General features: G+C 39.7%; 1 protein-coding gene across 4 annotated transcripts in view; it reads left to right on the top strand.

Annotated features, from left to right (window-relative positions):
* LOC118813965 (choline transporter-like protein 5-B) overlaps nt 1-27,883 on the top strand; it is a 77,719-nt gene that overhangs the window by 43,425 nt on the left and 6,411 nt on the right. The window contains exons 4-23 of one of the 4 annotated variants that reach the window (XM_036579607.1): nt 261-345; nt 1,409-1,493; nt 3,291-3,419; nt 6,566-6,626; nt 7,619-7,742; nt 7,924-7,947; nt 13,469-13,552; nt 14,367-14,479; nt 15,675-15,806; nt 17,404-17,503; nt 18,107-18,199; nt 18,290-18,377; nt 19,051-19,313; nt 19,681-19,775; nt 20,857-20,960; nt 22,870-22,943; nt 23,991-24,061; nt 24,707-24,795; nt 24,896-24,980; nt 25,880-26,418. In XM_036579607.1, the coding sequence (XP_036435500.1) occupies nt 261-345; nt 1,409-1,493; nt 3,291-3,419; nt 6,566-6,626; nt 7,619-7,742; nt 7,924-7,947; nt 13,469-13,552; nt 14,367-14,479; nt 15,675-15,806; nt 17,404-17,503; nt 18,107-18,199; nt 18,290-18,377; nt 19,051-19,313; nt 19,681-19,775; nt 20,857-20,960; nt 22,870-22,943; nt 23,991-24,061; nt 24,707-24,795; nt 24,896-24,980; nt 25,880-25,995 (2,015 nt within the window). In that variant the 3' untranslated portion in view covers nt 25,996-26,418. Of the gene's footprint in view, nt 1-260; nt 346-1,408; nt 1,494-3,290; nt 3,420-6,565; nt 6,627-7,618; nt 7,743-7,923; nt 7,948-13,468; nt 13,553-14,366; nt 14,480-15,674; nt 15,807-17,403; nt 17,504-18,106; nt 18,200-18,289; nt 18,378-19,050; nt 19,314-19,680; nt 19,776-20,856; nt 20,961-22,869; nt 22,944-23,990; nt 24,062-24,706; nt 24,796-24,895; nt 24,981-25,879; nt 26,419-27,883 lie in introns of those variants that run through there. The other 3 variants (XM_036579606.1, XM_036579609.1, XM_036579608.1) reach the window with 3 other exon arrangements.

Genomic DNA, 27,883 nt, shown 5'->3' with positions numbered 1-27,883 from the left:
TGACTTCAATTGTTTGTTAGTGATGTTAGCCTCTCAGCTCCAGCTTACAACTTCAGAAGCAAAGTTTGGACACCAAACATGTCTCAGCTGATCACGCACATCTGGAGTAAGCGTGAGGAAATTGTGTAAATGTGATTTTGTATCGTATCATTTCTTTAAGGTAGTTTGATTTTCATACAAAAATGAGGGATTTGTAAATAACTTAATGAATGAACTGATTAATGATTATTCTATCGTTTTATTCTCTCGTGCATGTTCAGCATGGATGCACGGTGATCCGCGGAAAGTGGTTTATCCCACAGACAGCTACGGCCAGTTTTGCGGCCAGCAGGGGACGCCCAACGCGTGAGTAGACACTGTAAAACATCATACATGAGCCTATGTGTGTGTGTGTGGGAGTGTGACCAGGCCATTCAGTGTTTTATGTGTGTAAGAGGTGTGTAGATGCGTAAGATGCAGAAGTCAGAGACGACCCCCCCCATTTATTAAACTTAGTCAAAGCAGCTGTTGAGTACAAGTTAATCATTTTTCAGATGAGGAGATTAGATATCAGATAATCCACTTACATGAAGAAGGAGAGAGTAAAAGTGAAAAACCATGAGTTTCCAAAACTGGAGCTCAACAAACTGAGTAAAAGATCTAGAAAACATGAGACTCCTAATAACCACCTGGAAGACCTGGTCGACCCCAAAACTGCCCCCAGCAGATAAACAGCACTTAAAGCTTTCATCTCTGAGAGAGAGGAGAAAATCAAGCTGCTTCAGATCTGAAAACATCCACAGGTGTTTCTGTCCATCCTTCCACTGTGAGAAGACGACTCAGCGCTGTGGGTCTGAAAGGATGTGTAGCTGATCAAGAAGAACCTCACTGAGAAAAGGAGACGGACACATCAAACAAAGAAGCTGAACAATGGACTGACCACCCCAGAGTCCAGTGGGGTGGTCTGCAGATTCTTTGAGGAACTGAAAGTGAGTCTCCTGAAAAGAATGGAAGCTGGAATAAAGGGAAAAAGTGACTCACTGACTCACACAGCTGAGATTGATTTAATTGTTGAGGTTCTGTGTTGTTTTCTGTTTTTTCCTGATGCTGCTAAAGAGTAAGAGGTACTTAATGGCTGTTTAGACCTGAAACTCAATAAAGGAAGGGTCTCTGACTTTTGCACAGTGCTGTATGAGTGCATGACACACAAGTATGTTGAGTAAGTTTGTGATCTGTTTCTCACTTCTTGTGTTGCGGAACTTGTTAGATGTCACTGGTGTATGATAATGAAATGCAGTTTTTACTGTCAGATATTGATGTGTGTGTGTGTGTGTGTGTGTGTGTGTGTGTGTGTGTGTGTGTGTGTGTGAATAATAGATGTGAAACAGTCTGTGTGTGATCAAAAATTCTTTTTCATCTCTTCACACAGAAACAAAGCCATATTGTTCTACTTCAACATTTTACACTGTGCCAACCCAGCAGTTCTCATCAACCTGCAGTGCCCTACAACTCAGGTACAGTTTTAACCCTCCAGGGTCCAAAAACTCACCCACAAAGTCAAATTTAATGTTTTTATATTTGTGTCTGTATCTTTGTCATAATCCAGCACCAGTTCAAACATCTCCTGAATCTGTAGAGTCAGCCTTTCCATTCCATCTTATCATACGTGACTCACATTCAGAGTTATGAGCCTATATATATATATCTATATACATACATACATCATCTAAACCGCTTATCCTTCTGGGTCGCTGGAGCCTATCCCAGCTGTTATTGGGCGGAATACACCCTGGACAGGTCGCCAGTCCATCGCAGGGCAGACAGACAGACATACACATTCACTCCTAGGGGCAATTCAACACATCCAATTAGCTTAACTGCATGTTTTTGGACTGTGGGAGGAAACCGGAGTACCCGGAGGAAACCCACACAGCTATATATATTATACATATATATATATATATATATATATATGTGTATAATATATATAGCAGCGACATATATGTATGTTGCTGCTCTTGGGACAAAACCTTGTGTCTCCAAAATGGTAACTTTACAGGAGAAGGAAAAAACCTTCTGTACTTATAATGTAAGTCAATGGAACCAGACTTTTCCAAGTAATTTTGAGCCACTTCGTTTGGTCCATTTATCATGTAATTTACATACAGTGTAAAGAGAAACGGGCATTTTCAAATTATGTCAAAAACTGAAAAACATCAAAGGTTTTGTTCCGACAGCAGTGATATACATCGTCACTGTCCAAAGAAAAACGTCTCCATTTTTGTCTGTTTTCATTTTTCTACGTCATTTGAACAAGGCAGGTCTTGTTTACATTGTGTGAGAATTTTATGATGATTGGACCAATAGAAAAGCCCCAAAATCAGTTAGAATAAAATCTCTTTACATCAACTTACATCGAAAGTTAAGGGCGTTTTTGCCCTCTCCTGTAAAGTTACTATTTTGGAGATGCTTGTTTTTCTTTGGACAGCGCTTGTATATATATGGTGTCACATATATGGTGTTATATATCATGTTAGCTTCACCTGTTTATTACTGAAAGTCTTTTTCTGTACATATCATATATTGACACTGGTGACCGTGGCTGTTACAGCTAGGCCTTTAATTTGGGCCCTAAATCTCCTTCAGAACATGAGAAAAATAACTCCTCAATGACAATGCTAACTTCTGCTAGCATCCCTATAGGACTCTACTAGCTTGTTAGTGCTCAGTTAACAGTGATTCACGTGAACCTTTTCTGGCGAGGCTGACGTTAGCTTCTCATTTGAATTTTCTGTTCCACCTTAAACGGTGCAGCAGTCACATTCTGGCACGTTCAGGCACTGTATGTAACTGAAGATCATAAACTCCAGTTTTCAGTATCTTTATCTCTCGCTGGTTAATGCTGTTTTTCTTTTTAAAGGGTTTCACTGATCTTGCTGTATTTATAGCTTTCTCTACAGCAGGCAGGGTTGCCAGGTGAAGTAAAAATCCACAGGCCACCGTTTGCTTAAAAGTCACCCACCAGAAGCTGAATCTTTATCAATTTCTACCACGACAGCATTTTCAAACTAGCTCAATTTGGCAGGCAAACCTGGCAACCCTCTCAATCCGCAGCACAGCCAATGAAAGTGGAAGTACGTGATTGCACATAAGCTCCTCTCTTGTAGGTGCGCGTGCTCAGCTCTGATCACAACATGTTTATTTCACCTGAAGGACTCCTGTCTCACATATGGATGGAATGAAAATGAAAATTGATATATAGATATTCACTAACTGACACATCGTCTCTCTCTCTGTCCCTCTCTGTCCAGCTGTGTGTATCCAAGTGCCCAGACAGATTTGCCACATATTTAGACATGCAGTATAACTACAGCAGGAACCGGAGCTACTGGGAGTACTACAGACAGTTCTGCAAACCCGGCTTCGACAATCCAAAAAAGGTACACACTGAGAAAGTCGAGTCAAAGTTTATTTATATATCGCTTTTTACACCAGACGTCGTCACAAAGCAGCTTTACAGAAAATATCCGGGCCCAAAGCCGCCATTAGGGTCACCAGTGGCGACAGCGGCGAGGAAAAACGCCCTAAGCAAGAGGAAGAAACCTTGAGAGGAACTGAGACTCAAAAGAGAACCCATCCTCCTCTGAAAATGTTCTCCTATTCGTGGATTTTTAGTTGTGCTGTTCTCTTATTGGTGGATTTTTAACTGTGCTGTTCTCCCATTGGTAGATTTTAAACTTTACTCTTCTCTTATTGGTGGATTTTTAACTGTGCTGTCTTCTTATTGGTAGATTTTAAACTTTGCTGTTCTCTTATTGGTGGATTTTTAACTGTGCTGTCTTCTTATTGGTAGATTTTAAACTTTGCTGTTCTCTTATTGGTGGATTTTTAACTGTGCTGTCTTCTTATTGGTAGATTTTAAACTTAACTCTTCTCTTATTGGTGGATTTTTAGCTGTGCTGTCCTCTTATTGGTAGATTTTAAACTTTGCTGTTCTCTTATTGGTGGATTTTATAACTGTGCTGTTGTCCTAGTGGTGTATTTTTGCTGTGCTCTTCTCCTATTGGGTGAATTTTAGCTGTGCCATTGTCATATTGGTGGATTTTTAGCTGTGCTGTTGTCTTATTGGTGGATTTTTGGCTGTGCTGTTCTCCTGTTGGTAAATGTTCAGCTGTGCCTTTTGCCTATTGGTAGACTTTTGCCAATGCTGCCATTCTTTTATTGGTGTGTTTATCTGTGATGCTCTCCTTTTGGTAGATTTGTAGCTGTGCCCCTTTACTGTTGGTGGGATTTTAGCTTTGCCATCGTCCTACTGGTGGATATTTAGCTGTGCTGTCCTCTTATTGGTAGACTTTAACCTGTGCTGTTTTCGCATTGGTCGATTTTGTAGCCGTGCTATGCTCTTTTTGGTGGATTTATAGCCGTGCTGTTCTTTAAAAAAGGTTCTTCACACTTATCATTTACAAATATGGTTCAACAAGAAACTACTAACTGAAAGGTTCTTTAGGGAAACAAAAGTGGTTCCCTAAACTGTAGAGAGTAATAAAAGTGTAAACTGTGCAGAGTCAGAGGTGATGAGAGAAGGAGCTGAAGGAGCTGTGAGGAACATCATGAAGTAAGTCCGGACACAGCGTTCCAGAGACAGCAGCAAACGTAGCTGTGCTAACTGTGGAAAAGCGTGCGTGTGACGATGATGTCAGCGCGCTGTAGTGAGAATGTGCACGGACGGCTGTGACTGACTGTGTGTGTCAGCGTTAGCGCTGTGGTGATGCGGTTCGTTACTAACGCAAACCATGACGATGTTTTTCGTCCGAGTCACTGCTTCTTCACGGCTCTTCCCACGCTGTTTCTGGTGTTTCTGGAGCGGAGCAGTGCTAGACTGACACACACACACACACACAAACACCATCACAGACACGCACGTGCAGTTATCTCAGGGCCTCTTAAAAATCTGTTTTCCGCTTTTTTATCCCTTCCATTTAGATCATTCTTCTGAACTGGTTCAAAGTCAGAGTTGAAAACTTTGCTCATGTTGGACTTCAGACTAAAATCCTTTCGCTTTGAGTGACTCTGCAGCTTAATTATGTTGATTTCATTCAAACAGATAATTGAACATGGTATTGTGTCACTACCAAAACAATCATAACTCTACCTAAACTTTACTTTTAGTTCATTTTGAGCTCAAAAACGCAGCCAGTACATGACCAGCAAACAGCTTTGAACAGCTGTACACATTCTTAATGTTCCACAATAGCCACGTTTACATGCAGCCTGATAATCTGTTACTAATCAGACTGATAGCGCAATCAGAATAGAATACATCCATGTAAACACCTCAGTCGGAATAGTCTAGTCCGTTTGAGGCCATTCGGAATATAGTTTCTATCCGATTGATCGAGGTGGGTAATCCTGTAAATAATCCGTTAAATAGAAGAATAATATCCGTGTAAACGCCTGTATCTGATTACATTCCCTATCGGAAAGTTTAAGTCCGTTCTGATCATGTTCGTCACGTCATAGTGAGAGTTTATACCGTTCAACATGGCGGAGCAGAAACTGGTCTGCAGAGGAGACGAAGTTTATGCTCTGATCTTTAAAAGACGGCGGTGGGACGGACGTCCAGCTTATGTGTCTCAGAACACGACGTCTTCCTCTCGGCCTTCTTTAATAAGGACATGTGAAGGACGTTTTCCTGAGTCTGACATCATTTTAAAAAACACAAGCACTGCTCACTGCTGCTCGTCTCACTCTGACTGGACTCACGTGATGCTGGTTGTCATGGTAACGTCTACACTAAGCGGTTCTCTGCACGTGTGTAATTTGGATCGGAGTAGAGTGAGCATATAAAAACCTCAATCTTAATCTATAATCGGATGCATTCAATCGTTGCATGTAAACACAGACACTGATTTTCGGACTTTGGGACACATTTATGTCAAAACAATGGGATCTAACCGCTCACCATGTGGCCATGAGGGACAGGGATGCAGCCTCACTCTAAAATGCAGGGGCGTGGCTAAAACAAAGCCCCACCTACTGACTAAAACTCTTTGTTTCGGTAGTGACATGAAAACATGGGACAGGATTTTTTGAATAAACGTGGATGCATTAGACTGCACACATAAATTTTATCATGTCTTAATATGCTGAGGTTTCTATGTTCTGTAAAAGCAGCGAGCTACTCGAGGCACAGGTGTGTCACCCTGCTCTGCAAAGCCACAGCAACTCAGGGACGCAGGGAGCCTCGTGGCTTTTTGCTCTAAAAGCACAACACAGACAAAACAGGACCTAATTAAAGCCAGCAAGCCCAGACAGATCAGGGAACAGTGTGATTCGGGAAGTTCAGTGAACATTATCACAGTTATATCTTGCCATATATTCTGTCCAATCAGGTGTGACCTTTTACTCATATGACTTTTCTTTACATCTTTTAGTCTGATATTAAATATGTCAGCAGGAATGCTATGCAAACCAGAACTAAAGTGCAACAGTGAATTCATTTTCTGCTTTGGTCTGGACCAAGAGAACCGAGCAACAAGTATAAATGCACCCTAAGTAAATCTGTTTTTGTGTCTTTCTCTCTCAGTCCGTCGCTCAGGTGCTCAGGGATGAAGACTGTCCCTCCATGCTGGTTCCCAGCAGACCCTGTGAGTGAGTTGGTGAACAGTCTTAAAGCAAAAGCTCAACAAAAAGTCAAATTTACTCAGTTTTGCCCTCTTTACCACAAAATAGAGTCAATCAGCCGGGACATTTTTCAGGTCTGAAGGTTTTCTTGTTTGGTTTTAGTGCTGAACCTACGAAGCTAATGTACAATGTTAAAAATAATTCACTGTAAAATGACAGTGAATTACTGGCTGTCAGTGTCAAAGTAATTTACTGAACCATGTTAAAAGTACATAACCGTAAAATAACAGCTGTATACTGTGACCACAGGATTAGTGTGATTAGTGTGATTAATTAGCTGTAATTAAAATATAGTTTCCTGTATATTTACATACCAGCTGTAAAAGTCATTAGCCAGTAATTTATTGTAAACTCACATATGAAAAATCTGACTTTTAATTGCGCCAGACCTACAAATATGTACATTTTAAAAGATGTTAAATAAAATAAAATAAAAACAATAACAACATATTTGTTCCGCATATTTTAAACAGTTTATCTTTGCTCATAACTTGTACCAAAACACGTTTCTATGCTCATTGTCCATTTTATCAGCTCCACTTGCTATATAGCACTGCTGTGTCTGATCCACTCGTACCAGCACAACACACACTAACACACCACCACCACGTCAGTGTTACTGCAGTGCTGAGAATGATCCACCACCCAAATAGTACCTGCTCTGTGAGGGTCCATGGGGGTCCAGACCACTGAAGAACAGGGTAAAAGGGGGCTAACAAAGTATGCAGAGAAACAGATGGACTACAGTCTGTAACTGTAGAACTACAAAGTGCACCTATGTAGTAAGTGGAGCTGATAAAATGGACAATGAGTGTAGAAACAAGGAGGTGGTCAGAATGTTATGCCTGATCGGTGTATTTATGTTAATATATAAATGTGATTTTTGTTGAACTGTCACTCAAAACTCACAAGCAAAGTCTGTGCAGCAAATTAAAGAGATTTTTTTTCCCATCAGTCCTTCAGAGGTGCTTTCCAGATTTCATCACCAGAAATGGGACGCTAACCGTCGCCAACAAAACAGACTTTAAGGACGGTCTAGGTAAAACCCGGAGTGTCGTTGATCTCAGAGACGCTGCCAAGTAAGTGTAAACTCCCCACAGACTCATTCAGTCGCCTTATCACCTAAATATATCAGAGTTATAGCACCCCCTGCAGGATGTAGAGTTGGATGCTTTATCTTTAATAAATAAATTTGTGTTATTAAGTCTAGGCTTTGTTTTGTTCAGTCTGTATTCTTAAGCGTGTCGTCTTTCCCTCCAGGGGAGAGCAGTCAGCTTTATTTGGGTATGACAACCAGCCTCTCGAAGGCCAAGCTGGCCAAACAAAGTCTGGCCTTATACAGCTTGATCATACGCTCAAGCTGTGCATGCCTGCATGAGTTTACTGCTGATTGAGCTGCTCTCTTTGCACAAAACACAAGTCTGACAAACTGCTGTATCTGATAGCAGGATGGCTCTTCTGCCGCTCACTGTTCACTATCAGTGTTGGATAGAACAAGCAGAATCCAAACTGATCCATCCAGGCTCCGCCCACACGCATTCTTTCATAGCTACTGTTGCTAGGTTGGACAAGCTTTACAGAACTGGTATTCATCTTAATGAGAAACTTAGGTTGAATGAATAACCGACTCTAAATGTAGGTATTGTGATATAAACTGAGTCTGTTCTACAGTTTCTCATTAGGCTGAATGAATAACCAGCTCTAAATGTAGGTATTGTGATATAAACTGAGTCTGTTCTACAGTTTCTCATTAGGCTGAATGAATAACTGACTAAATGTAGGTATTGTGATATAAACCGAGTCTGTTCTACAGTTTCTCATTAGGCTGAATGAATAACCGACTCTAAATGTAGGTATTGTGATATAAACTGAGTCTGTTCTACAGTTTCTCATTAGGCTGAATGAATAACCGACTCTAAATGTAGGTATTGTGATATAAACTGAGTCTGTTCTACAGTTTCTCATTAGGCTGAATGAATAACTGACTCTAAATGTAGGTATTGTGATATAAACTGAGTCTGTTCTACAGTTTCTCATTAGGCTGAATGAATAACCGACTCTAAATGTAGGTATTGTGATATAAACTGAGTCTGTTCTACAGTTTCTCATTAGGCTGAATGAATAACTGACTCTAAATGTAGGTATTGTGATATAAACTGAGTCTGTTCTACAGTTTCTCATTAGGCTGAATAGATTTGCTTTTGTGCGTTTGACATTTATGGTGTTCCTGCACCTGTTTTGGTGTTTTTGGTTAACGCTGGTTGGTGTGAATTGTTCTCTTCACTGTGTGAGCTGAGCTTTAACGGGCTGAATGCTTCTCTCCTGTAGCGGGGTCACAGCCATGCAGCAGGGAACTAAAAGGTCTCCGTTTATTTTCTAGCCTTTAGCTCCTGAGCTCCTCTGCTTTGCAGGACTAACCTCCCTCACATGTTACAGCACATTATTTTCTATATTACACACCTAAAAGATACAGAAAGACAAAAACTCTTACAAATAAATGCACCACTGTACCAGGAGAATTGAAGGAGTATTTTGGTGCAAAATCAAAAGGACACAGTTTCCCCCTTTATTCTGAATGTAGTTGACGGATGTTTTGAATAAACAATCTTTATCTTTTGATAAAGTAGTGTTTATTAACCAATAGTAATCTTCACATTGTAAAATAGGCCTTAGCTTCAAACCCTGTTTGTAAAAGGGGTCTCCTGAAGCTTGTGAGGATCTGCTGTGTGAGCAAGAAGAACTGTCCTTGAGATAAGAACCAGCCCTGGAACAGGCGAACTTACAATGCAACCAGTCAAAGCTAATGTCCTTGGGAACTGGAACGTTCTGGCACAGCTAAGATATATTAAAAAAATATATATATCATATCATGTATGATTGGAAATAAGGGTTCCCAAGTGCAGATGTGACAGTTCCCACGTACATGTAAGGTTTGGAAATGATGGGAACTAAGATGGTATAGAATTCCATAGAAAAGGATATAAAAGTGGGTGTTTTTGACATGTTCTTTGCATTGTGGTTGTCCGGGAACCATCTTGCCATCCAAGCTCAATAAAGCAGAGGGCCTTTTTCTTCTTCCACAAGAACTCAGCGGCTGAAGTCTTTTATTTTCTTATGCTTTTTACACTTTTTGACATTTTTCTTATTTTGTTAGAGAAGTTATATTGCGGTTAGCTCTTAAGGTAACAGCATTAGAACACGCTAGGAGGATCCATCTCTGTCCACGGGCCTTGAGCACAGAAGAGAGGCTTTTGGGCCCGACAATCATCCAATCATCAATCAGCCAAGACATGTTTGGCGTCTGAAGTTTGCTTCTTTGTGTTTGCACTGGAGCTTAAAGGCTAATGTAGCTAACAAGTAATGGGGATTAATGGAAGCTTATTATGCTAAATCAGCAAATACCTCCCTCAAACTGTCGAGCCGAGCTGCTAACCTCTTATTCACCAGGGTATATTTTGGTTTTTCCCTCTGATTTTACGTGACCAAATCATAAGGCAAATTATTCAGTAACTGCATGAAATAAATGCAATTTTTTTGTAAAAGCTCCCCTCAAATTAACAGAACATGTGTTTTGATCATAAACATATTGATATATGCTTACAATTTACTGCTGAAAGCCAAAAATCTTAGACGCTCTTTGTATTATTTTATAAAAATAATGTTTACAGAGCAGATCACTGAAGAGACGCCGTCTGTTTATAGTTTATAGCCCAGAAAGCTATAAAGCTATAAAGCTAAGCTGTGGAAAAATGGGTCGACTTTCAGTAGAAAAAAAATGCTGAGTTCAGCTTCTTTTATTATAAGGGTTTAAAATTACATCACCCATCTATTTGACTGGAAAGAAGACAGTTACAGCCTCATACGACCCCCACCTTTAGAATGTAGCTTATGAAATATGAAAGTTATGAAGATATGACGAAGTGCGTTTTGGAACCACCGCTGGTCCCAGTGGACTTGCTTGTTTAGCACTGGAGCTATGAGACTAATGTTTGGTGTCTGAAGTTTGCTTCTTTAGTTTTAGCTCTGGAACCACAAGGCTAACGCAGCTAACAAGTAATGGAAGCTTATATCTCACGGAATAGCATGGTGCTAACTGCTGGCCTATATCATCACACACTTGCCTCAAATCATGTCGAGCTGTTAAAATCTGTAGTAGACTCGGCTGCTTAGCATTATGTGGCTATGAGGCTAATGTAGCTATCAAGTAAGCTAAGCTTATAAGCCCACCAGTTAGCTCTGTGCAAACCACGCTGACTCGCTTACATGGTTTCTGACACTCAGTGCATCTATAAAATGTTAGCATAGCTAAAAAACAGTATTAGCAGCATCTTGAAACCTGAATTTTGTCCAAATTTGAGCCAAGTGTGAGACGATGTTGAGGCTGGGGTGGGGTGTAAGCTTCTATGTTAGCTACATTAGCCTTGTAGCTAAATCAACGCTTGAATTTTTTTCCACTAAACTATGTTTTAATAATCAATGCAGACAGTTATAAACTGTTTCAGTTAAACTACAGTCGTGCAAATTTACGAGAGATACAGGGTTAGCAGGCTTATTACTGCAGGAATATTGTCCTTAAAACAGGGAATTATGAAACAAGGAGAGAGTGAAAGTCTATGAAATGATAAGCTATGAAGTAAGGAAATAAACCTAATATTCAGAATGAAATTCTAATAAAATTAATATCCAGATTGAAATTCTAATATTCATAATTAACCTGCTTTCTTAAATAAACCTGCTTTTGCAACAATTGCAACCAAAATTTGTCACTTAATGGTTTTAGTCAGTTTGTTTAACAGAGAGAACCACATTGTGTGTGTTTCCATGTGCTTAATAATCTGATAACTGCAGAAAATCTGATTTTGTCAGTAATCTGATCAACAGGTTTATTTGCTCTTGAGTAAGCAGATAATGGGAAAACTCCAGGTCTACATGAGTCAGGCAGTAATCGGATTTATAACCAGCCAATAAACTCACAGAAGAAGACGTGATGTAAACGTAATGTGAAGTTAATTGTCATTTCATGGCTTTTTTTTTATTCTAAATTACTTTAGCTGGTAATATGAATATACATAATTTAAAAGATGATTATTTAAATCCTTCACTTCGTCAAGCATATAGTCGGTTTTAGCGTTTCCCCAAAAGTGATGTGTTGCGTCTCGCAGTTGCTGTGTTAAACGCTGCTTGATTTTTCCAGGACAGCGCTCTGTTTTCACACATGCACAGACTGAGAGAAACGAAAGAAATCAGAGTAAGAGTTCGCATGCACTGAGAAACCCCATTACTGAGCTCTAATCCAGCCTCTATGTCAGATTTCTTAATTTCTAGGCCTTAAGCCGTTCTAAGCAATTCGAGTGTGCTGTTTACACGGCAACTTGGATAATCAGATAACTGCCAAAATCTGATTATGGTCAGATTATTAAGTGCATGTAAACACATTCATTAATGAAGCTTGTTGTGAAGGGTTCTTTCATAGACGTAAGAGTAGTGTGTCCTAAACACTTGTTGTCTTCCATCATCAGTCTGTCCATAATCGTAGATTAAACAGCCTCGTTTGTAGCTCAGTTACGTACAAATTATCATTAGGAAAAACCAACACATCTCTAAATCACTGATCTTTCCTCTGTTCAACCAGTAACGCTCATGCTAAACATCCTCCCGGTTGTTTTAGGCCTGTAGTGAGCAACAGCGGAGTGACGTGTATGCTTGGTGGTTAGCGCTAATGCTACTGCGTGAGTGACGTTTAAAGCAATAGTTTGGCAAAATGTCACATTTGCCTAATTTTCCCCTTTTTACCCCAAATCTAGACAGTCATCCAAGACTATCGCTTTAAAGCCCTTCCACACCAGTCAAACACCAACATGCTTATGTTAGACGCTGGCAGTTCAGTGTTCCAGAAACAGAACTGGAGTGTTAATGAACCATTGTGAGTGAGGGAAGACTTCTAGAACAGTGTAAATGCGTGAGAACATTCTAGAGCAGATGAAACGTGGGAGAACATTCTAGAACAGTGTGAATGGGCAGACATTCCAGGACAGTGCAAATGGGGGAGAACATTCTAGATTGGGAGAACATTCCAGAACAGAGTATTCTAGAACAGTTTGAATTGGGGAGAACATATTAGAACAGTGTGAATGAGGGAAACATTCTAGAGCATTGTGAATGGGGGAGAACATTCTACAGCTGTGTGAATGAGGAGGACATTCTTGGTGAGAGAGAACAGTCTAGAAAGTCTAACTTGGGGGAACATTCTACAACAGTGTGAGTGGAAGAAACATTCTAGAACAGGGAGAACATTTTCGGTGGGGATGACATACTAGAACAGTGTAACCGGGAGATCATTTCTGATTGTGAGAACATTCCAGAACAGGGTGAATAGGGAGAACATTCTTGATGAGAGTGAACAGTGAGAACAGTGGGAATAGGGGAGGACATTCTGGATGGGGAGAACATCGTAGAACAGTGTGAATGGGAGAGCATTTTTGATGGAGGAGAACACTGTAGAAAAGTGAGAATGAGGGAGAACATTGTAGAACAGCATAAATAGGGAGGACACTCTAGAACAGTGTGAAAGAGGGAGAACATTCTAGAGGCTCCAAACAATCTCACGCAGACACCCTCACTATAGCCCATTGTTTGAATTTGTTGGTGTTTGTTTGGTCAGAGTGGAACTGTTCTAGACTCCACGCTCACTCCACTGAGCTGTACGTAGAGCTTCGTGTGCTGGTAGTGTTAGTGGTGTAGAGTCAGTGTAACATGCTGAGGTGACCTTTACTGAGGTCTAATCACTGTGTTTTCACTCCTGCAGTGGCATCGCCAGCCTGCTGGACGCCAAGGAGGTGGGCACCAAGATCTTTGAGGACTACGCGAGCTCCTGGTACTGGATTTTAATGTAAGACATTTCTTATATTTACAATTATAAATGAACTGAGGTTTGAGCAAAATTATTGCTGCATAACATTATATTACAAAATTCAGGCTTCTAGAAAGCTGCTAACTAATCATAGCTGTGTGATGTATTTCGCTTATTACGTGTCTATTAATGTCTTGGGTTTAAATAGATCAGAGCATAATCCTTGTAAATATGCAAGGTCTGAATACTTCAGTCTATATTTATATGAATACTTCATGCAAATAAATACATATGACTGTATGTATATAATATACGACTGTGTATGTAAAGCTTAAAACGTGAAATGTATGACTCAATATTGACAAATATTGGAAATTAATACAATCTCAACTGGTGTTTGGAATGTATGGTGATAACAACATCATAATGAGAATTCCTGGTCATGTGATGTCACGAAGTATTTGTCCTTTCAAAGTAAAAGACCCTTTTTCCACCGTTAAATAGGAAAACACAGATTTTATATTACTGCTTTTTATTAAAATTGTGATAAAGTAATTGTTGCCATATGGCAACACCGTGCAATAGAGCTCAGCTCTGACTTTGAACCAGTTCAGTAGAATGATCTGAACTCTTTACAGTGAGTGAAAATTTCGTGATGAATGGACCGAAAGAAAAGATCCAGACTTCGAATCACGTTGTGTCACATTAACTTACGTTAAAGCTAACAGCGATTTTTCTTCACCTGTAATGTTACAGGAGGAGTATTAAAATGAGAGAATAAATAAAAGCAGTGATGGAAAGCAGAGATGGACTGATGAATTGAGGTATGAACCGTGTGTTGTGTTCTCCTCAGAGGTCTGGTCATTACTATGGTGATCAGTCTGCTCTTCATCCTCTTGCTGAGGTTCACTGCAGGAGTGCTGCTGTGGTGCGTCATCTTCGGAGTGATCGCTGCGGTGGGATACGGTGGGTGTATATACACACACACACACACGCACACACAGCTGCGCATGTAGGCAGTGATATGCTGTAAACAGAGAGCGAGCCGTACTGTAAGAGCTGATTCAGCGCAGTGTAATAATTCTCCACTGTGCTGTTCCAGTGATGCTGTTAGTTCACAGATAAATACTGTAATATTCCTTCAGCTGTTAGATTCATTGATGCATAATAGATCTGTGTGTGTGTGTGTGTGTGTGTGTGTGTGTGTGTGTGTGTGTGTGTTCTGTGCTGTGCTGTTTATTAATATCTACTGTAAACGCTTTTAAAGCTTTTGCTGTAAATGAATGGGATTATAATGAAACTGAACATGAACCTTTGCCTTATCGGTGTCTCTCTCTCTTTTTCCTCTCTCTCTCTCACTGCCTCTTTTCTCTTACTCTCGCTATTTCTCTCTTTCCTGCTTCTGTCTCTTTCCCCTCCCTTTCTATCTCTCTCTTTCTCCCTCTCTTCCCTCTGTTTCCCCTATCTCTTTTTTTTCTGTTGCCTTACTTACTTTTTCTCTCTCTACACTCTCTCTCTCTCTCTCTCTCTCTCTCTCTCTCTCTCTCTCTCTCTGTCTCGTCTTTTGGTCTCTCTTTTCTCTTACTCTCTTCCTTCACTTTCCCTCTTGTCTTACCAACACTCTCTATTTCTTTCTCTACACTCTGTCTCTCTCTTCCCTCTCTATTTCTCTCTCTCTCTCACACACACTCTCTGTCTCTCTGCACTCTCTCTCTCTCTCTCTCTCTCTCTCTCTCTCTCTCTCTTTGTCTCTATCTCTTCTGTTTTACTCTCTCTTTATTTCTTTCTCTCTCATGCTTTCTGTTTTGTCATTCTCTCTCTCTCTCTCTCTCTCTCTTGCTGTCTGTTTTTTTTGTCTTTCTCTCTCACCCTCTCTCTCTCTCGTCTTACTTTCTCTCTCTTTTTGTCTTACTCTCTCCCCTTTCTTTCTCTCTCTCTCTCTCTCTCTCTCTCTTTTTTCTCTCTCTCTCTCTCTTCTGTCTTACTCTCTCTTTATCTCTCTCTCTCTCTTGCACTCTCTCTGTTTTGTCGTACTCTCTCTCTCTCTCTCTCTCTCTCTCTCTCTCTCTCTCTCTCTCTCTCTGTCTCTGTCTCTTCTGTCTTACTCTCTCTTTATCTCTCTCTCTCTCTCTCTCTCTCTCTCTCTCTCTCTCTCTCTCAGGTATCTGGCACTGTTATTGGGAGTATGTAGCTCTGCGGGGGAAGCCCAACGCCGATGTCACTATTTCTGATATTGGCTTCCAGACGGATTTCAGGGTTTATCTGCAGCTGAGCCAAACCTGGCTGATCTTCAGTAAGACTTTATTTTACTAGAGCGCCACACAGAGCGGCTCTTAATGACCGTTTTCACTCAGGGTCCCTACAGGCTGACCGCCTGTCTGTAACGACTGGAAGTCAGACGCTTTAATTAGAAGAGAAACCAGGACAGCGTTTTTCTCAGTAAGATGAGATTAAAGAGTCTGTAATCCTGGACAGTATGGTTGTGATGGTGTTTAGCCCCGCCCACTAGACCCACAGCACTTTAACCCTACCCAAACTTTTATGTGTTTTTTGGGGGGGTTGGGGGGGGGTTGGGGGGGGGGTTGGTAATACAAACAATGATGCCTCAGTTAAAATAAGCCTGGATGATTTTAGTTTTTAGTAACATTTTCTAATTTTAGTGACAAATTTGTATCACTGCAACATAGATTCACAACTTTTCTTCTCACTGATTGATTATGTTGGTGTATTATTGATTGTGTTGGTGTGTTATTGATTAATAGTGTGTTATTGATTGATTGTGTTGGTGTATTATTGATTGTGTTGGTGTATTATTGATTGTGTTGTGTGTTATTGATTGTGTTGATGTGTTACTGATTGTGTTGGTGTGTTATTGATTGTGTTGGTGTGTTATTGATTAATGGTGTGTTATTGATTGTGTTGGTGTATTATTGATTGTGTTGATGTGTTATTGATTGTGTTGGTGTGTTATTGATTGTGTTGATGTGTTACTGATTGTGTTGGTGTGTTATTGATTGAGTTGGTGTGTTATTGATTGTGTTGGTGTGTTATTGATTGTGTTGGTGTGTTATTGATTGTGTTGGTGTGTTATTGATTAATGGTGTGTTATTGATTGAGTTGGTGTATTATTGATTGTGTTGATGTGTTATTGATTGTGTTGGTGTGTTATTGATTGTGTTGATGTGTTACTGATTGTGTTGGTGTGTTATTGATTGTGTTGGTGTGTTATTGATTGAGTTGGTGTGTTATTGATTGTGTTGGTGTGTTATTGATTAATGGTGTGTTATTGATTGTGTTGATGTGTTACTGATTGTGTTGGTGTGTTATTGATTGTGTTGGTGTGTTATTGATTAATGGTGTGTTATTGATTGTGTTGGTGTATTATTGATTGTGTTGATGTGTTATTGATTGTGTTGGTGTGTTATTGATTGTGTTGATGTGTTACTGATTGTGTTGGTGTGTTATTGATTGTGTTGGTGTGTTATTGATTGAGTTGGTGTGTTATTGATTGTGTTGGTGTGTTATTGATTGAGTTGGTGTGTTATTGATTGTGTTGGTGTATTATTGATTGTGTTGGTGTGTTATTGATTGAGTTGGTGTGTTATTGATTGTGTTGGTGTGTTATTGATTAATGGTGTGTTATTGATTGTGTTGGTGTGTTATTGATTGTGTTGGTGTGTTATTGATTGAGTTGGTGTGTTATTGATTGTGTTGGTGTGTTATTGATTGTGTTGATGTGTTACTGATTGTGTTGGTGTGTTATTGATTGAGTTGGTGTGTTATTGATTGATTGTGTTGGTGTATTATTGATTGTGTTGGTGTGTTATTGATTGTGTTGGTGTGTTATTGATTGTGTTGATGTATTATTGATTGATTGTGTCTTTTGTCAGTGATCTCTCTGGCGGTGATAGAGGCTGTGATCATTATGATGCTGATCTTCCTGAGGAGGAGAGTCCGCATCGCCATAGCTCTGCTGAAAGAGGGCAGCAAGTACGTTTTTCACAGCCTTTACAGAGTGAAGGACATGGAAACTTTGTTAATAGTTAGCACTGCTGTTCTTTCAAGACCTCATAACTTTTTTTAATTGAAAACACCAACTGTTTTGTATATTGTGTGAATATTTCATGATCAATGGACCAATAGAAATGGTCCAAATAAGTGTACTATATAATCTCATTAAATTTAATAAAAATAAAAAATAAATTAAAAATCTTATCTGAAAAGTGAACATTTGGTAGATGTTATGACAGCAATACCATTTTTCATGTCACTAGCACTTAAAAGTTTGAAATCACTTGCCATATTTACAGTTTTTGGTGTTTTTTACACATTAAAAAATTAAATTTGACACAATGTAGTTTTAGACATTTCATTCAATATTTCAAAAATATATGGAAATGAAGAGCAAAAATCACTAGTCACTATAGTCACTATGTTATACTACATTATGCAGTACAAATATAGTACAATATACTGACTATAAAGGTTTTGAAGTATAAAACTATTATATAATTAATACCATATAGGATATTTGTACATATACATATGAACTGTAACTTTACTAAGTTCTCTCTTTCTCTCTCTCTTTCTCAGGGCTGTCAGCTACATCATGTCGACTCTGTTTTATCCCATCATCACTTTCCTCTTGCTGGCTCTCTGCATAGCGTACTGGGCTGTGACGGCCATGTATCCTCTCTGACTGTGTGGGTTTTGATAGTGTTATAAAGTTTCAGTATAATGTTGTTTCACTGAATCCTTAACCTGAGCTGCCCGCAGTTTCTTGGCGTCGTCCGGTGATGCCGTTTATAAAGTGATGTCAACACAACCAAACTGTAAATACACCAACATCACCTGCAACCCTGAGGTAAAATACACTGTTTAACCCTGAATACATCATTACAGACATTACCGGTCAAACACAGTAGAAGTTACATTATACAGTCGCATGTAGAGCTTTTTTTGATTTTATATGCTAAAATAAGTTAAACACATCGTTTACAGGGAACTTAAATATGACGTTTTTCTGTAAATTTTACTGCACATTTTTACTTATTTGCTGGGTTTAACAAACTGGAAAAAAATGTAAAATGTTAAATGTGCCATAAGTTTCGCAAAGGTCATAGTATATATATATAGTATATATATATATGTATATATATATATATATATATATATATATATATATATATATATTTTTTTTTTTTTTGTCCAGTGTGCTAAACTCTGCAAGTATTGCAGTAATACTCTAATTTCACTTTTAGGCTTTTATTATAAATCATTTATTATTTATTATAGATTATAAATAAAAACAAAAAAAAAGCTGCAAAAGCAGTTAATTTTGTATTCATTGTTTTTAGGACCAACACAATTACACTTATCCGCCTTTTATAAGTGTAACAGCAGTTTAGCCCCGCCCACTCACACTAAGGTTATAAGAAGTGTTTAATGTTTGTGTGTGTGTATATACATATATATATTTATATATATTTATATCTGTGTGTATATGTATATATATGTTTGTGTGTTTTGTGTTCCAGACGTTCGGTCAGTCTAACGTCAGCCGGGTGTGTCCAGGCTCTCAGTGTACGTTTGCGTTCTACGGCGGTGAGAGCGTGTACCACCGCTACATCTTCGTCCTGCAGCTGTGTAACCTGCTGGTCTTCCTCTGGCTCGTCAATTTCGTCATCGCTCTGGGTCAGTGCACGCTGGCCGGAGCCTTTGCCTCATACTACTGGGCCCTGAAGAAGCCTGCGGATATCCCAGCATGCCCTCTGGCTGCCTCCTTCGGCCGGGCCATCAGGTTTATTTTCTATTTGTGTCCCACTGTGATGCGCATTGACACGGATCTGAACTGCATTCAGTTTAAAACTTTATTTTGGCTATTAACAATATGCTTATATATATGTATGCTTATATATGTATATATATATATGGATAGATAGATAGATAGATAGATACATAGATAGATGTAGATATATGTGTTTTCTCATTATTTATTATTAATCATAGATAATAATTGTAAATATATATACACTTTTTGCAATGGCAATTAAGTACAACAGTATCATTATTATTATTATTATTATTATTATTATTATCATTATTATTATTATCATTATTATTATCATTATTGTTTGATTTAGTATTGCTTATGTTTTTTGTGGCAGGTATCATACGGGTTCTTTGGCTTTTGGTGCATTAATCCTCTCCATAGTGCAGTTCTTCCGGATTGTTCTGGAATACCTGGACCACAAACTCAAAGGTCAGTGACACTGCAGTTGTTTTTCTTTTATCACATTATATTTTTTCATACCATTCAATATTGGTAATAATTGATGATCATCATTTGCAGTTACACACTGTTCTGTTTGAAGTCTGATAAGTATTCAAATAAAGCCTTATAGTGTTGCATATAAAAAAATAACTAACAATAAAGGCAAATTATTCAGAGCTCTGGGTATTAAAGCTAGCGTGGCTGAGCTTTAGCATGCGCTCGGGTATTTTGAGCATCTTAAAACCCTTCACTGCCTTTACTACTTTTTATTAGGCAGAGAAAGAAAGGCAGCTACTTAGAGCCCAACATGAAAATACAGATTATTTACATTGTGTGTATGCTGATGTTAAAATACCTGATCTGAACTATATATACATTATAAAAATAGCTGTCATTTCTGATAATAGCGATTATTTTTAGTAATGTCAACGCAGCCCTATCATCTGATGGTTAAAATGGACTGTTCCATGTTGTTATGTGATGACACAACTGCGTGAAGACTGGGGTTAAAGGCTACGTTCACATTACCAGGTTGAAGTGGCACAAATCTGATTTTTTGCCCTAATGTGACTCAGATCTGATGTTTTCGGAGCTGTGTGGACACAAATCTGATCTTTTCAAATCCAGCTTGAGCTACTTTCATATGTGGTCCTAGATCAGATACGTACGTATTTCAATAAGGTTTTATTTAAACACAAAAAATAACTGAAATTAACTGAAAATTCTAACAACTAGGCAAATAGTAAGAATTTAAAAACTATTAAGTCATTAATTGAAACATATTTTCTTATTGTTATAAAGCATTAAAAAATATCAGAGATAATACTCGATAAAATATTGGAAATATTCATTACTTGCCGTCCCAGATTATTATAGTCACGGTTCTCTGGAGCAGCACTGCGTGTTCGTCGGTCTCGGTGCAGACTCTGTTGTGAGTGTGTGAGCAGAGAGAGGAGAGAAGAGTCTTTGTAGTGTAATTCTCCAGATGTTTGAGGTCTGTCTGGGGGGATTGTGCTGTGGATAATGACGAGTGCTTTTCCTGATCTGCTGTTCTCCTGCGCCGTCCCAGGTGCTCATAACGCGTTTGCACGCTTCCTGCTGTGCTGTTTGAAATGCTGCTTCTGGTGCCTGGAGCGTTTCATCAAGTTCATGAACAGGAACGCATACATTATGGTGAGTTTCATTCAGACAGGCTGCTTTTAGGTGCAGGTGTTTCTTTTGTGTGTAGTTTAGTGTTTTCTCTGCATACATGCACTGATTCAGGTCATTAGCTCAACCAGCAGCCCCATGTGAGATGAAGGGGATGTGTTAGAGCTGAGAAAGCGCTAATGCTGAGGTTTAAGGGGATTGAGAATCACATGCGTAGCTTTATATTGCATGAATGTGAAAGTCTTTTGTTTATGAAGAATTATGATCGTTAAAAAAAGTTTCCTTTTCCTTAAACCAGTATGAGAATGGGTCGAATGATGTTTAAAGAGCCCATATCATGGAAAACCAAACTTCAAAGGGACTTTTAGGTGACTTTTTTAAAGATTTTGATGAAATATGTAACCATGTTTAACATATTTAAACATACTGTTCACTCGCCAGTCCATACAGACTGTACGTGGATATTAGGTCACAAAACAGGCTGGTTTAAACTGGTTGTTTGTGATGTCGCAAGAACCAGACCATTAACATTTGTCCGCCTATTTAGCCTACTGAAGTTTAGCCCCGCCCACTCACACTGTTATAAGGAGTGTTTCAGCCCTGCTTTTTAAATGATGCACCACACAGGGCAGCCAATCACAACAGAGCTCATTTACATGTCAGTTGTAAAGGCACAGTAACAAAAACAGCCTGTTTAATTCTAAGGGATAAAAAGTGGTTTGAAAATTGTCAGGTAAAAATGAATATTGACTATTTTATATATATATATATATATATATATATATATATATGAATCAGCATATGTGCTATGAAACAACATGTAGTTATGTTATAACTGAAGTTTGGGGGGAGGAACATGCCTGAAACCCCTCCTTCTTCCAATCTAACACCCTATAATTTCACATCCTCACCTTCTGTTCCCATGACGAAGTGTTTGCAGTCCCACCGCCTCCCCGTCTCCTCCCTGTTCCTCAGTCATACATTAGATCTACCACAGCTATGAGGGGGTCCGGCCTTCTAGCTACAGGCAGAAGCTGCCCAGAACTCCAGCCCAAGTTCTCAGAGTTCTCCCCCTCCCTCAATCAGTCTTCCCTCATACTACCACCGCCATGTTGAAGGCACAGTCTGAACTCACAAATATACATATTCAGACAAGTAAGGAAAAATTCAGAATACAGAATGGCTTCTACTAGGGGTGGGCAATATGATCATATTTTATCATTATCATGATAAATCATGTCACAGTACACTTTTCTGAGCTAACTACATGTTTCCTTCACAAACTGACAAACTGAGCATAATTAGGCCTGTTTAATTGGATTTGCAGCAGTACGTTTGTAAAACACTGAATAAAAATCATTGTAGTTATTATTACTATTATTATTATTATTAATATTATTATTGTTGTTGTTGTCATTGTGTTTTATATGTGCCATACAGGTTCTATTTTGTCTGTTCCAACTACCTAAATATTGTGATGCATATTGTGTATCATGAAAATGCTTTGAAGTATTGTGATATAACCATCAGCCCAGCTTCTACAGTTTTAGCTCTGATAATGTACTTTAGTTCATGTTTATAGGTAACAGTGCATCTTACAGTGTCAGAAACCACATAATCAGGCCTATTAGAGATACTGAACAACTACACACAATTTGAGGCAAATGCAGTTAGCATGATGCTAATTGCAACATTAGCCTCATAGCTTCAGTGCTAAAACTAAAGAAGCAAACTTCATACACACGTCTCAGCTGATAGATTGTACAGGAGGGGAGTTTGATTCAGATTTTTTAGCACTTAAATGAATAATATCTCCTGTGATCAATAGCTTTAGCACTATTATTCTGATACTCAAGTGCCGACTGAACTGAAATGAGGCACAGCCGGATCTGTATTCCCCCACTGATTGGTGTGTCGTGCTGAATCTCCTCAGATTGCGATTTATGGGAGGAATTTCTGTGCCTCAGCGAGAGACGCTTTCTTCCTGCTGATGAGAAACGTGGTGAGGTAAGAGCATTTCAGAGAGATCACGCCATCGCGCCTTTTTCAGGACTTATCATCAACAGACAGTGTGAAGAAGGCTTTTCCAATAGAGAACACTAGAGAGAGAATACAGCACTGCAATGGTTTAATTTTCCATTTTTGCTTTTGTTATAGTTTTAAATTATAGTCTTTCTTTTAATACCTTGTATTTTTTTATTTATATTAGCCTGTATTTTTTTTTATTCCTAGTTTAATTTTTTTTTGTTTATGCACGGTTAGGTATGCTACCCCGTTCCGTTGTACCCTGTGTAATGACAATAAAAAATCTTGAATCTGTACGGACTGAAGTACGGGTGAAGTTCGGACTGAGCCATAAAACTGACACAATATCAAGTTCAGCTCAGTTTTGTCAGTTTTTGCCAGATGAGTATTAATGTTGTTTTGTTCCAGCCAGTCTGTAAAGCATCTTACAGCCCATTTAGTTTGGCGAATGGTGTTGGGTTCATTTCTGGCTGATTCCAGGTTGTTCAGCTGTTCTTCTGTCACAGCTGCCGACTGAAAAGCTGCTCAGTGGTGATGACAGTTTGGGAATTTAGTGTCGTCTCATCTTCAGAGTCTGACCAAATCGGCTGTCGGTCAAATGTGATCTTAAAAGTGTCCATTTTCTGTTTGTGGCAAAGTAAGAAGTAAAAACGTTCAAATGTCTTGAGCGTCTCCTACAGCTGTCAAAGTCAGCAACAGCGTCTCAGTGGAGTGATACAGTATTTGTGAAAAACCCGTGATGTTATGGTGAAATGACAGCACAGTTAGAACGCCTCTCAACCAATCAGGTTGCGTGGCTGGAAGTAACTGTTTTATAATAACATCTAATTATGAAGTGTGTGTGGATATAAAAAATGTATTTGATTACTAGTAGATTAGTAGTTTTCAGTAGTCAACTTATTTACTTATTTACTCATTTATTAATACTTGTACTTGTGCTCGAGTAAATGTTCACTACAGTATCAGTAATTTTCAGTACTTGTTCCACCCCGGTACTACGGTGTGTATGTGTGTTTCTTTGTTTTGTAGGGTGGCCGTGCTGGACAAGGTCACTGACTTCCTGCTGTTTCTAGGGAAGCTGCTGATTTCGGGGAGCGTTGGTATGTTTCTCTTTCTCTCTCACATATATATTTATGATAGGCACTACAGAGGGTTTAGGGAAATTTTGGGTTTTGCCCACCTACTTCAAAGCCAAATGGCTTTGGTCTCATCTCATCTGCACATTTAACCTAAAAAAATGTCGAGTGTCCTTCTTTTTCTTTGCCTTGCAAGGCGGGTCCCTGAATTATATTTGAGCAGTTGATCAACCCGAACCCCCCCATAGCAACCACCTAGCAACACCCTAGCAAACAGTAAGAATACCTTAGCAACTGCCTAGCAACACCCTGGCAGTCACCTGGGATACCAAAGCACTGACCTAGCAACACCCTAGTAACCATCTGGGAGACCATAGCAACTGCCTAGTAACACCCTAGCAACCATCTGGGATACAGTAGCAGCTGCCTAGCAACACCCTAGCTTCCTCGGTTTCAGCAAGCTGCCAAGAACTTCTGCCCAGGTTTCTCAGAGTTCTCCCCTCTGTCCCAAGCTCAGCTTCCGGCACCGTCCAGGTGCACGAGCCAGATGTTTACTACATCACAGACATTCAGTGGGAAAATCTGAATTCTGCACTATAGCAACACGTAATTAGGGGGTCTTTAAATACTGTAATCTCTCTCTGACCAACGCAACATTCTGTGTTTCAGGCGTCCTCGCGTTCTTTTTCTTCACTCGCAAGATACCGGTCATTCAGGAGGAAGTGCCATCACTAAATTACTACTGGGTCCCCCTGCTGGTGAGAGAGGAAATTACACACATACACAAACACGCCATCCACAGGTTTCGTCTGTCTCCGGTTTAGGTTTCCTGATGATTCTGTGTTTGTTTTCTTGCAGACTGTGATTTTTGGGTCCTATCTGGTTGCCCATGGGTTCTTTAACGTCTATGCCATGTGTGTGGACACACTTTTTCTCTGCTTCTGTAAGTATCCTGGCTTCAGTTCGTATATGTAGCACAGGAGAACAAGTTGGTAAATGTAGCTGAATTCCAAACAACAAAAAAATTCACACTGAATTTTGCACCAAAACCTGGTTTTATTTCACCTTCTTTTACACTTAATCAGCGTACTGTCCTACGAAATTGAGCTGCACAGCTTCATTTTCATTCCAAAGCAGGAGAGGTAGAGGTACAGGGTAGGTGTTTCTAATAAAGTGGCCAGCTGGTGGAAGCACAAGGTAGGTGTTTCCAATAAAGTGACCAGTGAGTAGAAGCACAAGATAGGTGTTTCTAATAAAGTGGACAGTTAGTGGAAGCACAAGATAAGTGTTTCTAATAAAGTGGCCAGTTAGTGGAAGCACAAGGTAGGTGTTTCTAATAAAGTGACCAGTTAGTGGAAGTAGAGGGTAGGTGTTTCTGATAAAGTGGTCCGTTGGTGGAAGCACAAGGTAGGTGTTTCCAATAAAGTGGCCAGTAAGTGTAAGCACAAGGTAGTTATTTCTAATAAAGAGGCCAGTTAGTGGAAGCACAGCGCAGGTGTTTCCAATAAAGTGGCCAGAGAGTTTAAGTTGTAGAACCTAACTAAACTTTAACCTGGCACTGTTGGGATCTTTTTCTGTCCTGAAACTTAACTGCCTCTTTTCTTGCTTGGTGTCCTTTTAATAAAATTGATCTTACATCTTAATCTCGTAACTTTCCCGTCACATAAAAACACAGATATAATTTGATTTCTTCTTCACTTTTAATTCTATAATCTAACCTCACTGTCTTCTTTCTTTCTTTGTCTCTCTCTCTGTCTGTCTTTCTTCCACTCTCCTTTCTCTTTTCTTCGTTCTGCACACTCTCTCTCATCTCTGTTCTCCTCGTGATGGAACGTGTTTCAGGTGAAGATCTGGAGAGAAACGATGGATCTGCTTCCAAACCGTACTTCATGCCTGCAGGCCTTCATAAAATCCTAAAGAGATCTGATCAACCTGCCAAAAAATACTCCAGATCCTGAGACACTCTCTCTCTCTCTCTCTCTCTCTCTCTCTCTCTCTGTAATCAGATGCACACTGTGCTTTTGGGTTCGCTTGCTCAGACGCTTTCACAGGCCTCACTGATTCTCTTCTCTGGAATAGAGCAAAGCCTGCTGGGATACGGCTCAGGAGCCAAATGGCAACAAATGGAACAATTCAACATTTTTCATGCTAATCTGCTGTCTGCAGCGCACAGTCGATTACCAAATACAATCATTTTAACAGGTTTCCCTGAACTGAACGTTAACTCAAGACTCACTTACCACAGGAGTCAATGGTCAGACGCTGAATTCTGCAACCAGTGTTTTAAATTTAAGCAGTAGAACCCGAGAGGGAGTGTGTTCTCGTGAGAGTGTTCTATTGCTTTAATACAACATTATAAATAAAGTAATAAATTAATAAACTGGGCCGTGAACGCGGCGTTTAATATGTTTTAATGTTCGCAGTTCCTTCACCAAATTATAGTTCCTTAACGAGCAGCTTGTTGCTGCGTCAGAGTAACGAGCTCCGCCCACTCGCTGCACAGCCGGCAGTTCGTTCTCCAGCTCCTCACACTAAATTCCCAAACTGTCATCACAACTGAGCAGCTTTTCAGTCGGCAGCTGAGACAGAAGAACAGCTGAACAACCTGGAATCAGCCAGAAATGAACCCAACACCATTCACTAAACGTGTAGTCTGATCTTCAGAGTCTGACCAAATCAGACTGAGCCATAAAACTGCCGCAATATCAGGTTTAGCTCAGTTTTGTCAGTTTTTGCCAGATCAGTATTAATGTTGTTTTGTTCCAGCCAGTCTGTAAAGCATCTTACAGCCCATTTAGTTTGGCGAATGGTGTTGGGTTCATTTCTGGCTGATTCCAGGTTGTTCAGCTGTTCTTCTGTCTCAGCTGCCGACTGAAAAGCTGCTCAGTGGTGATGACAGTTTGGGAATTTAGTGTCGTCTCGTCTTCAGAGTCTGACCAAATTGGCTGTCGGTCAAATGTGATCTTAAAAGTGTCCATTTTCTGTTTGTGGCAAAGTAAGAAGTAAAAACGTTCAAATGTCTTGACCGTCTCGTACAGCTGTCGGGGTTGTTGCTTAGCAACAACGTCTCAGCGGAGTGATACAGTGTTTGTGAAAAAACCTGTGATGTTATGGTGAAATAACAGCACAGTTAGAAAGGGGGTTGCACACATTACGTTGAAATGCATGCTGGGAACTGTAGTGCAGCAGTGAAATGGGCTAATATTAACAGAAAATCTAAATAACTTGCAGGCCAAATAGGATTCTGCTACTCGGCCCGCAGGCCTTGTGTTTGACACATGGGGTCTACAGTAATATGCATAAATCTTTACTGATGGATTTCAGCAACTGCCCATTGGCTTCTGTTATAAGCACATTTTGGGTCAACAGGTCATCTTCTGTTCTTCTCTAAATTCTGGGAAACATGTCAAAATCATTATCCATTGTAATCGACCATGCAGTACAGATGTGGCAGACGGACATTAGATAGAAAAATAATGGAGCGTTCCTTAAGGCTGTACGTTTTCTGCTGACTCTGCCTGAGTCCTGCCTTGTTCTCCTACGTTCTGCTTCTCTCTCCAGTCGGGCTCTGTTATTGTCTCTCTCTCTTTCTTTCCCTCTTTCTGACCGTGTCCTGTTCTTCATTGCCTTACCTTCAGCATCTTCTCAGTTAGCCATGGATGTTAGCTAGTGAGCTGTTTCTCAGTCCTGCACATTTCAGTGTTTTTCCCAGCCGAGCGCGACAGTTTTCTCCTCCTGAAGGGCTTCTAAATGGGCTAAAGAGTCGAATCAGGTGTTTTCCGGCAGGAAAATCACTACAATGTGCAGTGCAGGGTTTAGAAACAGAGAAACAGGAGCAGGGGGAGT

The sequence above is a fragment of the Colossoma macropomum genome, unplaced genomic scaffold (assembly GCF_904425465.1).
Source record: "Colossoma macropomum unplaced genomic scaffold, Colossoma_macropomum, whole genome shotgun sequence".
Taxonomy (NCBI): domain Eukaryota; kingdom Metazoa; phylum Chordata; class Actinopteri; order Characiformes; family Serrasalmidae; genus Colossoma; species Colossoma macropomum.
This window is presented reverse-complemented; position numbering and strand designations above follow the sequence as displayed.